This window comes from Trachurus trachurus, assembly GCF_905171665.1.
Source record: "Trachurus trachurus genome assembly, chromosome: 13".
NCBI lineage: Eukaryota > Metazoa > Chordata > Actinopteri > Carangiformes > Carangidae > Trachurus > Trachurus trachurus.
The window spans coordinates 27,532,709-27,546,445 of record NC_139892.1 but is presented as its reverse complement, the minus strand read 5'-3'; the positions used below and the strand labels follow the sequence as shown (position 1 = coordinate 27,546,445).

General features: G+C 41.5%; 1 protein-coding gene across 6 annotated transcripts in view; it reads left to right on the top strand.

Moving 5' to 3' along the window:
* stard13b (StAR related lipid transfer domain containing 13b) overlaps positions 1 to 13,490 on the top strand; it is a 56,636-nt gene extending 43,146 nt beyond the window's left edge. For 2 of the 6 annotated variants that reach the window (XM_083985344.1, XM_083985343.1), the window contains exons 2-14: positions 3,718 to 3,789; positions 5,013 to 5,094; positions 7,120 to 7,183; positions 8,095 to 9,458; positions 9,577 to 9,747; positions 9,961 to 10,120; positions 10,356 to 10,554; positions 10,662 to 10,875; positions 11,337 to 11,451; positions 11,569 to 11,790; positions 11,962 to 12,179; positions 12,297 to 12,473; positions 12,629 to 13,488. In XM_083985344.1, coding sequence (XP_083841470.1) covers positions 3,718 to 3,789; positions 5,013 to 5,094; positions 7,120 to 7,183; positions 8,095 to 9,458; positions 9,577 to 9,747; positions 9,961 to 10,120; positions 10,356 to 10,554; positions 10,662 to 10,875; positions 11,337 to 11,451; positions 11,569 to 11,790; positions 11,962 to 12,179; positions 12,297 to 12,473; positions 12,629 to 12,746 — 3,176 coding nt within the window. In that variant the 3' untranslated portion in view covers positions 12,747 to 13,488. Of the gene's footprint in view, positions 1 to 891; positions 1,042 to 2,013; positions 2,458 to 3,717; positions 3,790 to 5,012; positions 5,095 to 7,119; positions 7,184 to 8,094; positions 9,459 to 9,576; positions 9,748 to 9,960; positions 10,121 to 10,355; positions 10,555 to 10,661; positions 10,876 to 11,336; positions 11,452 to 11,568; positions 11,791 to 11,961; positions 12,180 to 12,296; positions 12,474 to 12,628 lie in introns of those variants that run through there. The other 4 variants (XM_083985345.1, XM_083985346.1, XM_083985342.1 and 1 more) reach the window with 4 other exon arrangements.
* Positions 13,491 to 13,737: the final 247 nt, after the last annotated feature.

Below are 13,737 nucleotides of genomic sequence, written 5' to 3'. Positions count from 1 at the left end.
TGTAAGATTGGATAAATGCTGAAATGTGTTGCTTAGAAAGATTTGAGAGTCTCTTACATGTGATTTGGCTTCTTATATAAGAAATAAATCACTTGGAAAATATGATTTTATAACTTTGCAGTCACATTTCCTTTCATCGTTACATTTAAGAATATATTTTCAGATTATCTGGAAATAACTTCTTTGTTATGTGTCAAGTGACACAGCAGCACTGTCTCAGATGACACACGTCTCACAATTGCTCTCATTCATTCATTGATTTTTTACCTCAGACAAAGAGCTTGAGACGGAGGCGAAGCACAGTAGATGAGTCTGATGATGTTAGCACTGCGTCTTGTGAGCCGAGTGCCTCAGCATGATTCACCGCTGCTGATTGCTGAAAGTTTATGTCATGGTTTTCCCCCGACTTCAGCTGCCTATGTTTTTCCATTTCGTTGACCTTCTGGAACAACATCTAGACTCTGCAAAAACCACGCTTCCCCTCTTTTTTTTAAAGAAACATTTCCCACACCAGCTTTAATGCTTTCCTGATGAGAGTTTTTCAAGATATGACACAACAAGGTCACCCGGCCAAAGTATCTGAAAACAAAGAAGCACGTCAGGGGAAAATTGAAGTTCTTGAAATAAAAGAAAGCCCCTGAATTTAGAGGAAATACTTCTTGTTTGCAACTCAGGTCTTTGCCAAAAATGTGCTGAGTGGGGTGTAAAATAGTTGTCGTGGGCAGAGCTGGGTTGGTGGGTCGGGCACAAGGAGCTGCCGGGGGGAGGGAGAGGGTAAACGTCAGGGAGCCTGCCTGCCACAGAAAGGGGTGGGTTGAAGGAGAGATTTAGTGTTGGGACAGGCACATGGTGGTTGGGGGTAGATGGAAAGAGAAAGGGGAAGAGGGAGCTGTGTGTCTTGAGTTCAAACTGCAAGCTGTGTTCAGAGAGAGAGCAGGAATGTGGCTCGGCGTGGGAATGAAGATGCTCTGACATGCTGAGAGACACTCTTAAGTCTTGATGGATATATGAAACACTCAGGCTGTATGATGAAAATAACCCGTGAGTACACAATAATTTATTAGCGGAAATAAGCTCTGGTGTTGGTTGATTGAAGGGTTTTGGGGAGCAGACGTATTAAGGCCTGTTCTTCAGTGATGCTGAGGATGGCTTGTTTTCATTCACAATAAGCCTGAATGAATGAATCTGGGGATTTTCGTTTTGTTTTCTCAAAGAATATGAACGAAAACAGATTAGTGCTAGTCTCGAAGCTTTTCTGTCACACGGATGAAGCTCAGGAGAAAACAAAGCACATCATAAAATCCTCGAAAGTTCTTTGCCGCGTACATGGGTGTAAATATTTTTCTGAAAGAGTGGAATGTGAACTAGCCTTTAAAACTGTCATAATTTCAGCAGAGCTTGTGTCTGCACAGCCCAAGGATTATCCAAGTGTGCCACAGCTCTTCCTGCTGCACATTATTACATGTCATATCTTGCATAATCAATTCAGGGGCTGAGAACTTTACAGTGAAGTGAACCTTAAAGGGAAGGAGTCGCCCCTGCCACAGATACTTTACGTCGCACACAGCTCTTGACATTCTGGGCCATTGTGTCACAGACAAACTGGGTTTCACGTCTTTGTGAATCTGTCATTTTATACTGTACACAGTTTTAAAGCCGCGGGTAGTGGAGAGCACGCACAAGCTCTCATTCTTTGGCACGATGCCCGCCCAGCCTTTTATCCACAAGAGATTTCCTTAGAGAGAGGATGCGAGGACAGAATGTCTCGGTATCGAGTTACAGAATGCCAAACAGAGAGGAATTCCCAGCTCATGTTACTTGCTCCAAGTGGTCCAACCTGTGGCTGTGGGACACAGGAGGTCCTGGCAGCGCTCTCACTACGAGCTGCAGTTGAATAATACAGGCCTGATATTATCCACAGGGGTGGGGAGCCTGGCGATACAGGTGGGAACAGACCAGAGAGGCTCCCGGCAGCGTACACATGTTGACTTAACTGCTGGTTAAGGGGGTAAACAGTAGACGGTTTTTTGTCATCCAAGGACACAGGGAACTGTTAATATTTACTCAGTTGTTGATCAGTCTGAAGACCAAAGTCACTTTTCATTGATTTCTCAGTGACTCAGACATGTAGGTGAGTCCCTGGATCAACGGTTTTGAAAAACAGGTGATAGCAGTATCTTCACTGGAAGGCTACAGCCGCTGTAATTACGCAGTATTGTGTGATGAATGACCGTGGTTCATGTTTCAGCCACAGTGTGACAGGCACAGACAGGGAGTGGAACTGAGACCTCAGATGTGTGATGGGAGAGCTGTGTGTTACCCGTGGGTGCAGCTTACGTGAAACTTTCTTCTCGGACATGAGATTCTTTACTCTGTGGAGAGCTAGTGTGTGTGTTTTGTGTGTGTATGATTATATTTGCTAGATGGACATTGGCTTTTAAAGAAGCACTGGAACTGGTAAGAGTATTTTTTAAGTTAAATTTAAAGTCTGTGCTTTATATTTATTTCAAACCATTGATGTAATTTACCTTAAAGTATTCTACGGTATTACTATGATTTGTAATTCTTAATAATTCGGCTGTAAATTGACTGACTGGAGATTGTTTCTTTCACCACATGCATCAGATTCTCTCAATTAATCACTTTATTTTTTAATGGCCCAACAGTTTCCTAGAGTCCAAGGGTGACATTTTCAAAATTCTATTGTCAGTCCAAAATCCAAAGATATTCAGTTTATTAAGCTTGAAGAGGTTAAATTGATTGATTTATTGATTGATTAGGTCTTAAAAAGCAACCCTTTAGAATTGAACATTTAATGTATTATGTAATCTTAATAATGAACTATTTGTTTCATCTCTGCTTTTGTTAAAATAAAGTGAAGGAACGAAAGAGACAAGACACTTTCTATGCTTAAATTCAAAACGTAAATGTAGAAGTCGCTGGTGGGGGAATTGTTGGTAATTATTGTGTTAATTTGGCTTCTTATTCATTTTTTTGTTTGTTTGTTTGTTTGCATCCATTCATTTCCTAATTAATTTTGCAACATGAGTTAATATGTACTGTATAAATGTATCAGTGTATATTTTCTTTAAGCATCTATAAGCAGACTTACCATAGCACTGTCACTTATCACTGAAGCGGCAAATGACACCCAGCTCTCTTAGCATTAATGGGAAGGTGCCAACGGTCTGTTTCCTCTCCTTGTCATCAGTTGTGGCTATGTGGCTCTGAAGTCTGCAGACGACTGCATGACCAGTTTGTGATCCTGGCTGCTGGGCCGGTGTGTTTGCTCACTTTTGTTATCTGAATGAGTCATGGAGAACTATGGGTTTTGTGTCATTCTTGTAATATTGTCACAGTGGGTTATTTGGGGCTCTGTGCAGTGTATACTGATGCTCTCTTTTCATCTACAGTTTTTGATTTTTTTTGTTTTAATTCTCAGTTGGTGGTTTCAATGTATGTTGTGTTTAAAAGCAAAAGACAACAGATGGTCATACACGGCCCTGTGTAGCCTCATGTAAGTGAACGGGGATACCTCCAGCATCATAACATCCTCTCAGAATAGCCAGACAGGCAGCTTTCAGTTTCAGAATCAATCCAGTCTGTTTCCTGTCAAGCCTGTTGTGTCTGTAAGATACCAGGTGCACTGGCTTTTTGTCAATGCTCCAGTGGTTTTGTCAAAACAACACTGACTGTGCACACTTTCTTGTGTTTCAGAAATCGAGGCGAAAGAGGCGTGTGACTGGCTGAGGGCCGCAGGATTTCCCCAGTATGCTCAGCTCTTTGAAGGTAATAAAACCACTTACTTCACTCCCACACACATTCATCACAAAGGAGGAAAATGTTGTTTGATTAAAAGTCAGAGATTAATGAAGTAGCACACTAATAAAATGACTATGCAATAAACTAAAATGGCATTTTTATTTTAGATTTGTTTATACTTGTTGTGAAATGAAACACAGCTATAGCTGGAATGTGGCCTTTTTTGGGGGGGGATGATGAGTGAATAATGGTACACTGTGTCACTCGGTCTGTCACCCTCGTCACCAGCACTACACAAAACCACACATTCATGGGTTACATAGTGAGCCTCATTTATACAACTGTCCTCAGGAAGCCTCAGAGCGCAGGCTCCAGTCACCCATACACCACGAAACAAGCGGAACATCAGCGTCTTTTAAAGTCTAATCTTTTCCAAGCTATGGTTACTACATAAACATATCTTCTCTGCTTTAAGACTGAAGTCATGGGAAGAAATGGGTTTTATCAGAGCTTAAGTAGCTGTACTCCCTCAGATCTCTGTGTCGGGGGCCAGACTTTTTGATGTGCTTTTGGTGCAATATATTTGTTTGCTGACAGCTGGTAGATAGTTGTAACAGAACTCCAGCAATGCACACGGTTGGTGGCTGTTGAAGTGCAAAGACATTAGCATGAGCTTTAATAATGAAATCTGTTATTAGGGCGTAATCATGTTTGAGAGCAGACTGTATATCAGACTGTCCCCCCCCTTAAAGAACAGTGGGAGCGCTCACTGCTGCTTCTGCTTTTCATAAAAAGTTAATGACCTAACACGAATGCGGTGGAATGTTAGATTCAGAGGGTCTGGATTCAGTCTCTTAAGTTATGTAAGAGGAGGCCCATACCCAAAGCAAGATGTAATGCATGCACAAGCCTGAGTGCTGTTATTTGGGCAAGTTCTGTCTCTTCTCATTAGCATCACATACAAAACAAGTTTGATGGTCTCCCAGAACGTCAGTCTTCCGCTGGAAAGAATGTGCCTTCTAGATCTTTCTAATGCTCTTGTTATTCAAAAAGCAGCTCAAGACCCATCTTTTTTAAACGTGTCTTTGTATGATGTTGCCCTTGTGTTTTACTTAGTTTTACTGTGGTAGAAGCTGTCATTGAAAGTTTTATGTCCTACTATACGTTTGATCCCTTTACTGTATTTTATGTCTCCATCTGTGTTTTTATGCTTTTGCCTCACTTACCTACTTACTTGCTTCTCTCTACAGATTCCCAGTTCCCCATTGACATTACTCCTGTGAAAAGAGATCACGATTTCCTGGACAAAGATCTCGTGGAACCTCTTTGCAGGTAAGCAGCTTATCCATGCTGGAAAGACTCGTCCATGAGTCAGTGCTACACATAACTTTCTTGGCTCAAACCATTAGGATTTTGTGAGAATCCCTACATGAACTTTAAAGTAAAAACACATGTTTGACGTTAAAAGCACAACATTATGTAATTTTATTTTTTTTTAGCTTATCTGGGCTATTAAGAGGGTCATACAGAAAATATTTCCACATACTGTGGTTACATATAAGAATACATTTATTAACATTTTATTAAGTTGTAATATGTCTATAAGATTATTGATTGTTGTTCTGTTTTTTTTTCGTGTTGGTACTGTATTTTAGGACCCCCTTGCAAACAAAATGGCCCATAATAAACTTTGAAATATCAAGCAGTCCCATTTAATCAGCCCTTCATCTGTTGGGGCCGCAACATATTGACATGGTGATTTAATAAATGCTTACATAACTGCTTACATAAATGCTACACTCAGACATAAAAGTGTAAAATAGGCTACTGGATGAGTGGGATTCTTCCTAATTTGCAAAAAGGTTGTAAAGAATATAAAGGTATACTAAGCCAATAACTGGTGCTTCTACATCACTCCCTTATAGGGCAAGACCATTGTTAAGATGAGATGAAAACAGCACTTCAGTTAGCACAGTAACTATAGGAACCATCCTGAGAGGCAAGCAGTGAGTAGCGTGAGGGGTGGCTCGAGCAGCTCAATATACTGTGACTCTAAACAACCCTAAAGCAACTCATCTAAATTCCAAACTAGCCAGGGGATAAATGGAGGACAATTGGAAACAGTTCCACCTCCAACGTGATTTTGTCCATGACTTTCCACAATCTCTATGGCGACATAAGGATGGCCTTGTTGTCAGTTTAGCCACCACAGCCTTGTGTGCAAAAATAAATACCACCCAGCATCCTGTGGGTGTAGTGTAACTGATAGATATTTCATGTATGGGAGTGCTCTTCCTAATCTCTGGCTAAGCAGCCTCTTCTTTTAGAAAGCACAGTCAGAGCTCTTTAGGCCTGTGGAATAAAGGGCCCCCAGTTTAAAAATGCTCTCTTCGTTCACTTGGGTCCTACTATCTACAGTAACAATCATGGGAACCTCTTGTTTGTCTAACCCCTGTCATCTGCAGCACAAGTGGAAAGCTGCTTTCTCCATCTGACGCCATTTTACTGTCACAGAACAATACAGTGTCAATCCGTCAAAAAAGACCGTTAGCAATATCTGGAGCTGTTACAGCTTGTGATTATCTCAACACAAATGAGTTTATTTTTGTCTACGGCCAAGCTCAGCCTGCTGCAGTGTGTTTTATTATGCCATCATCTTTTCCCCTCTGCTATAATTGGCTCGTGTACTTTCATGTAGTTTTTAGTACTGTTACTTTATATATCCCAGTTTTCACACCCACAGAACCTCTAGTCACTAAGCACATGTTCCAAGATTTAGACTTTAATGTTTATTACAAATATTGAAAATGTTCCGTTATCCTCTCCGAGGGAGTTTTGTGAAACAGAGTTTAGAAATTGTGCATTACTTTTTGGAAAGCAGTGACTTTATTTGAAGTGAGCTGTCTCTCAACATCATGCGTGTGCAAAATTAGTCTGTTAAATGTGAAAAGGGTTTATTTGTAAATTAGGATCCTCAGATGATTGTTCTGAATAAACCAGGCTGTGGTAAGAACATATATGCAGCCACTCCATCTGCTGACCTCGCATTCACCTTTCCTCAATGAACCACACACCACCCTTGAAGCCAAAATCACTTAGATCCAACCCTCAGAGAGAGAGAACAGAGCAACTGACAATTACCGGTGTTCATTAGTTTAATGTGTGTGTGTGTGGAAACTAAGTTTCCCTCAGGGTCTGGTTGTGGGTCCAGTACAAAGGCTGATCAGGTTAACACTTACATAGCAAACAGAATGGGTTTTATTTCTGGAGTGGTCATTAGGGGACTATTCTGGTGTTTTTTTCCTTCTTGTTTCTTCAGAAGATTTTTCATCTTTCATCATTTTCCTTTTGTTTCAGGCGCCTCCACACCTTGAACAAGTGCGCCTCTATGAAACTTGACGTGAACCTTCCGAAGAAGAAAGTAAGTGTTGCCATCTACGGTCTTTTATCATCAAAGTGGTGCTTCTGCAGTTTTCCTTTTTAAGATGTTATATTGCATGGACATTTCAACAGTGACTGTGACAAGTCTGACACTACACTTTATTTATTCTAATACAGAAACATACCACGCTGTATGAACTTCCTTGGGTTTATGGAGCAGTGTTTTTTTTCCCCTGAAAATTTTTAAAAAGACCGCCTTGAGTTATGTATATGCTTCCTGTGCCAACACAAATACAATGTGGCCTCACTGTATTCTAGTTTAACCCAGATTATTTGATATTTGAGATGACACCATTGTAGTGTTGGTTCCTATTGAGTATTATTACTTTTTATCTGTCTCCAGATTGGAATGTAGCCTGCTGGCTGACATTAATGACTTTTTTCCTGTCTTGGTCTATTTATAGAAAAGTATTCAAGTCAAAGGAATCGTTTGTCTGGTGTTATATCACTGTTGGCTGATTGTTTAATGTTATTAATTCCGAGCAGACATATCCTTCGGCCATTTCCCGCATTTTCCATTTAACTGTTAAATTTAAATTATGTATGATGCTATATTGAACATGTCTTACCTTGCAAGCCAGATGATGTTGTGAATACTTTTATTCCAATTACACAAAGAGAAAAAATGTGCAAATTATTTTTGTGGACTATACAAACTTTTGAGAAATAAGCAGAGGCTGTTTTAGTTATTTTATTACAGTTTTTATAGTAATAAGCACTGTATATGCATGTATAATGTTTTTAATTTGATTGTCTTTATTAGAGTTTAATTGGATATTTAAGAAGGGCTTTTGAGTGACCAAAATAGAAACTTTCATTACTACAAGGAAGTAAAAAAATTCAATCATAGAGGCTAAAGTAATTGATGTAACATAATCTATTTTTCCACAGAGTGAAGACTCTGATGAAGACGACCTGTTTGCCATCAGCGACAAATGGACCTTTGAGTGGAGCAGCCGCCGCTGGTCCAGGTTACAGGACATCGACTGTCTGCTGGGAAACCACAGAGAGGGCCAGCCCTCCAGGGACAGCGTGCCTCTGAGAACCACTACCAGCAGTGAGAGTGTCCTGACAGACCTCAGTGAGCCAGAAGTCTCCTCTTTGCACAGTGAGAGCAGCGGGGGCAGTGGGCACAGGGGCCTCAGCACAGAGGATTCTGACTGCTCCAACCGCACCTGCTCGGATTCTGCCGCGATGCCGGACTCTACTTCTCTCACGATGCCTCACATCCCCAAAGAAATTGCTCACTACGGCTCACTACCTGATAAGCATGGCAAGTTGAGCCGCACCCGCGCCAAAGACTTCCTGAAGCGCATGGAGACGCTGCGCTCCCGAGGAACTCTGGGAAGTGGCCGTAAGACGTTAGTCATCAGCGCTCCAGTGCTACAGCAGGAGGCCCAGGCACTGAAGAAGCTGCAGTGTGTTGAGATCTTAAATGGAGACGGTGGAGCTCCAGAACCACTGTCCAACAAAGTTAATCCGTCCCAGAGTAGCAGTGAAGGCAGCAGCCATTCTAGTGGCAGCGCTGTCAGCACGCCCAGCTTGAAAGAGCGTAAGCCTCATCGGGCTGACCACAAGCGCAGTGGAATGTATTTAGAGGACATAGACATCTTTTCAGGTACCCAAGTGAATAAAGTTGCGGAGCAAAACCGCAGGAATGAATTCTGCTCCTATGAAGACCTTGTGGTCCACATTCCTAAAGATCACAAGCCAGGAACCTTCCCCAAAGCACTGTCCATAGAAAGTCTGTCCCCAACCAATGGGGCCTCTATTAACTGGCACACTGGCAGCATGCACCTGGACTCTCCACTAATTTCAAGCAGGAGGGAATCCAGGCCTATTACCCAGTGCTGCTCCAGAGGTAGCCGCATCAGTGTGTACGATAATGTTCCTGGCTCACATCTGTACGCCAGCACTGGAGACCTCATAGATCTAGAGAAAGAGGACCTGTTTCCTCACCTGGATGATATCTTATTGCACGTCAATGGTCTACAGCAGATAGTGGACCACTGGTCTAAGAACGTGTTGCCTGGAGGAGAGGGGCTGGCGCAGGTGGATAACAGGAGGAAAGACACAGTCGGTCTTCAGTCTTCTAGTCAGATCACATTGGACTTTGAGGGGAATTCAGTCACAGAAAGCCAGACCACACCTAGTGATGGGGACAGAGACCGGGTCTCACTTGCTGAGACAGAGTCTACAAGGCTCAGGGAAAGAAGGGACTCAGGAGTAGGTGCTTCGCTCACACGACCTAATCGGTAAGACTCACAAAACTCTATTAAGAACTGAAACATTAGTATTGACACATATTTAGTTATTTGAACTCAAAGAAAAGCACAGTTATTAAATGTTCTGTTTCTTTTTTCATGGTATTAGGTTACGATGGCCCAGCTTTCAGATCTCTAATCGCCTGAGTCACTCAGTGGCTTCTCTGCAGATTACCAACCAATCGGCAGGCCAGCTGAGTTTACTGCAGAAGTTTTCATTGCTACGTCTTACTGCAATCATGGAGAAATACTCCATGTCCAACAAGCATGGCTGGACTTGGTAAGTTTCATTTCAGCTGGGATTTATTATTCCTTACATCTCAAGTACAATTATATTTGTGTGTTTGTCCAGTATAGTTTGATTAAGGCCTTAATGAATTACTGTGACTAGATTCCCTTGTTGCTTATAGTTAATATTTTGCTATGTATTACTACAGCTTACTCTCATAACTTTTGCAAGTTCTAAGGGATGTTGTGTTGATGTCTTTCCTAGGTCTGTGCCAAAGTTTATGAAGAGAATGAAGGTACCAGACTATAAGGATAAGAATGTGTTTGGAGTGCCTCTCATAGTGCATGTGCAGCGCTCTGGACAACCCCTGCCACTTGGCATGCAGCAGGCCCTGCGCTACCTGAGGAGCCAGTGTCTTGACCAGGTAGGTCACAGTACTCTCAGGTTACATGTGACTTGCATTTTCACATGTGATGTAACAAGTGATTGGGTTTATCTTATGTGTACAACATGGTGTAGGGTTTCACCGTCTGACACAGATGACAAACAGACACAATAGTTGTAATAATAAGAATATGTTCAGCGGAACTGTCATATAATGTGATTACATGTTACCGCTAGCTATCATGCTGACATTAACACTCCCACTTTGCTCCCAGGTGGGTCTGTTTCGTAAATCGGGGGTGAAGTCTCGGATTCAAGCTTTGAGGCAGATGAATGAAAGCTCCCCTGACAATGTGAACTATGAGGATCAGTCTGCCTATGATGTGGCTGACATGGTGAAGCAGTTCTTCAGGGATTTACCTGAGCCTCTGCTCACCAGCAAACTGGGGGAGACCTTCCTCCATATCTACCAATGTAAGAAAATAAATCTCTCTGAACTTTATCTTTATTTCTACCATGACAAGTTTTTCATTTTACTGCCAATGCAAAAAAAATGCAAATCAATTCTCTCATATGTGCAGATGTGCCAAAGGACCAAAGGCTGCAAGCTGTCCAAGCAGCCATCATGCTGATGTCAGATGAAAACCGAGAGGTGCTGCAGACGCTGCTCTGTTTCCTCAGCGATGTCACTTCTTCGGTAGAGGAGAACCAGATGACACCCATGAACATTGCTGTGTGCCTGGCCCCCTCCCTCTTCCATCTCAACATACTCAAGAAAGACAATCTTTCACCGAAGTGTGTTTTTTTTCTTTTTCTACCTCATGTCTTTCAGTGTTATTAACTTGGTGTCTGTAATTTTGGCCCAGCCTAATTTCCTGCCATTCTGTGCCTCAAAAAAGACTAATGAACAAGGCATGCATGCACTCTATTAACTCCAGTATGATTATCTTCACCTATGACTCCATTAAGACGGACATAAAATTGGTTACAGAGTTTGGTCAGCCCCCCCGGTGGTGCAGTAGATTACTGTCTCACTGGGCCAGTTTTAAAAGGACGTGACTCTGTTTTTAAAGCTCAGTGTTTTATGAGACCATGCTGTGTACAAACAAAGCCACGCCATCTAATTTATCATGTTGAAATTGTTGCGAAAGGGATCAAAGGGGGTTTCCTGCAGAGCGGAGGAAGGGTTTATATACTGTGTTTTGTGGCAATGTTGACCTGGGGACTAATAAGTTTTCTCTTTCCATAATCCCCAGGGCCATGCAGAAGAAGTATGCCACTGGCAGACCAGACCAGAAGGATCTGAATGAAAATTTAGCAGCAACACAGGGCCTCGCTCATATGATCATTGAGTGCAACCGTCTCTTTGAGGTACAAAAACCTGTGGTTGAGATGATGTAAGAATTTCAAGGCTGAATGCAATATCCACAGGACTCATTCTATTTATATTGCTGTGAGTCTTACCTCATGCTTTTATACATCCATTAGATCCCTCATGAGATGGTTACTCAGTCGCGTAATTCATATGTGGAGGCTGACTTGCATGCACCGACAATTGACGAGCTGTGCAAGCAGCTAGACGATGATGACGGAACATACCAAACACATATGGAGGGGAGGCTTCAGAATCTGCTCAAAGAGGCCCGGGAAAAGTCCAAGTCCTGGGTGTCATGCAGCAGCTCTGATAACACAGAGCTCTACTATAAGAAGGTACGTGTTGATATTTTGTCCAAATGTGACATAAAGGGTTATAACAACATATCAGAAAGGCAGAAAATAAAATGTTACGCTTCAAATCAACAACGCTCTTTTCTACCTCAAGCGTGGATCTTAGCTACTTCGAGATCCATATGTTAACATGATACTTTGTGTCTTATCCAGGTGGGAGATGGGAACCCTTTGAGACGCTGGAGAGTGTCTGTGGAGGTGGAAGCTCCACCATCTGTTGTGTTGAACAGGGTGCTGCGTGAGCGCCACCTGTGGGATGTGGACCTGCTACAGTGGAAAGTATCTGAGACGCTAGACAAGCAGACAGAGGTGTTTCAGTATGTCCTCAATCGAATGCCCCCTCATCCCAGCAGGGACTTTGTAGTTCTCAGGTAAATGGTTTGAAATGAAAACCCCAAACATCATATCTTCCTTTGCCTGCAAGTTGCTAGAATTTATTATCTTTTAGGCCATGTACTCACTACTCAACCCCTTTCTGTTTGTTCAAGGTCATGGAGGACAGATTTGCCCAAAGGTGCCTGCTCCCTTGTATCTGTGTCTATAGAGCATGAGGATTGTCCTCCTTTTGGAGGGGTACGAGCTATTGTCCTGGAGTCCAACTACCTGCTAGAGCCCTGTGGCTCTGGAAAATCCAGACTAACTCATATCTGCAGAGTAGACCTAAAGTAAGTCCTGCATTAATGTTCTTATAAGATATTCCCTTAAAATCTTTTAGCAAATGTGTAAATCTTATTCTTTTGGACATGATTTGAGTTTCTTGTTTATTTAAAGCTTGTTGTACAGGCATGTCCTCATTTTTAATATATTCTTTTGATTTCAGAGGAAGGACTCCCGATTGGTATAACAAAGCCTTCGGTCACCTTTGTGCTGCAGAAGCTGCCCGTATTCGCAACTCCTTCCAGCCACTAATCACTGATGGCCCAGAAACCAAAATCTGAAAGTCTTTGCCCGTTGTGTCTGCTCAGCTTTTAAGATGAAGAGTGAGCCTTTAAGTCAAAGCTAACAGGCAGACACAAGGCATAGACAGGACCCCAGAACAAAAGCACAGTTTATTCAGAGTACAAATGCTCTGAAAATAATTTTGAGCTCATCTGTACTTGCACAATGACAGAAAACGACATCTTATAGGTGCTGAGCATAATTACTCATTGGGAAATTAATTATCCTGCCATATTGTTAGTATTAGGATTTTATTTACCTTGATGTTGCTAAACCTGTATATTATAATAATTATTATCTTTGATAATGTTATTGTTTTACTGATGCTATAATCTACAATGTCTAGGACATTCAAGCTCTTGAACGCTTCTGAGAAGCATGTTGTTCATTTTAGATTTAAAGCTATAATTATTATGATGCACACTCAAGTGTCTGTATATATGTGTATGAATATATTGTACATGCAAACAATCTGTATATATTGTGTAAATGTGAGGCGATAAATCGTACATGTTAATTTCCTATATATTGATTCTTTCACTGTGTCAACCCCCCTGTAATACACGTGGTACAAAATTGTAAGCTGGTTTTACTTTGCTTCAGTATTGCCATTTTTAATGGGTGTAATTTTATTAAACTTTGACCTCCTATGGTTGTGAAAAGAATGACTTAAGGTTTGACTCGATCATACCTGCTTTAGGGTACTGGATTGTGTAGTGTCAAGTACAATAGACACAATTTTTTTAAATAAAAATATCAAAATGATAAACATTTTAGTATGGACTGGTTTTTAACCTTGCCCTCTACATCCAAATTGATTCAGAAACTGACCTGACCTGTAGGCTAAATGATAAAAAACAAACAAACAAACAAAACTGTTTTAGACATTTTATATCAAACCATGTCAGAAGAGCAAAAATGTTAACATTCCTCCACCATGCATAATGTTCATATCCACAGCTAAAGAATATAATTTAGAACACAATTCTT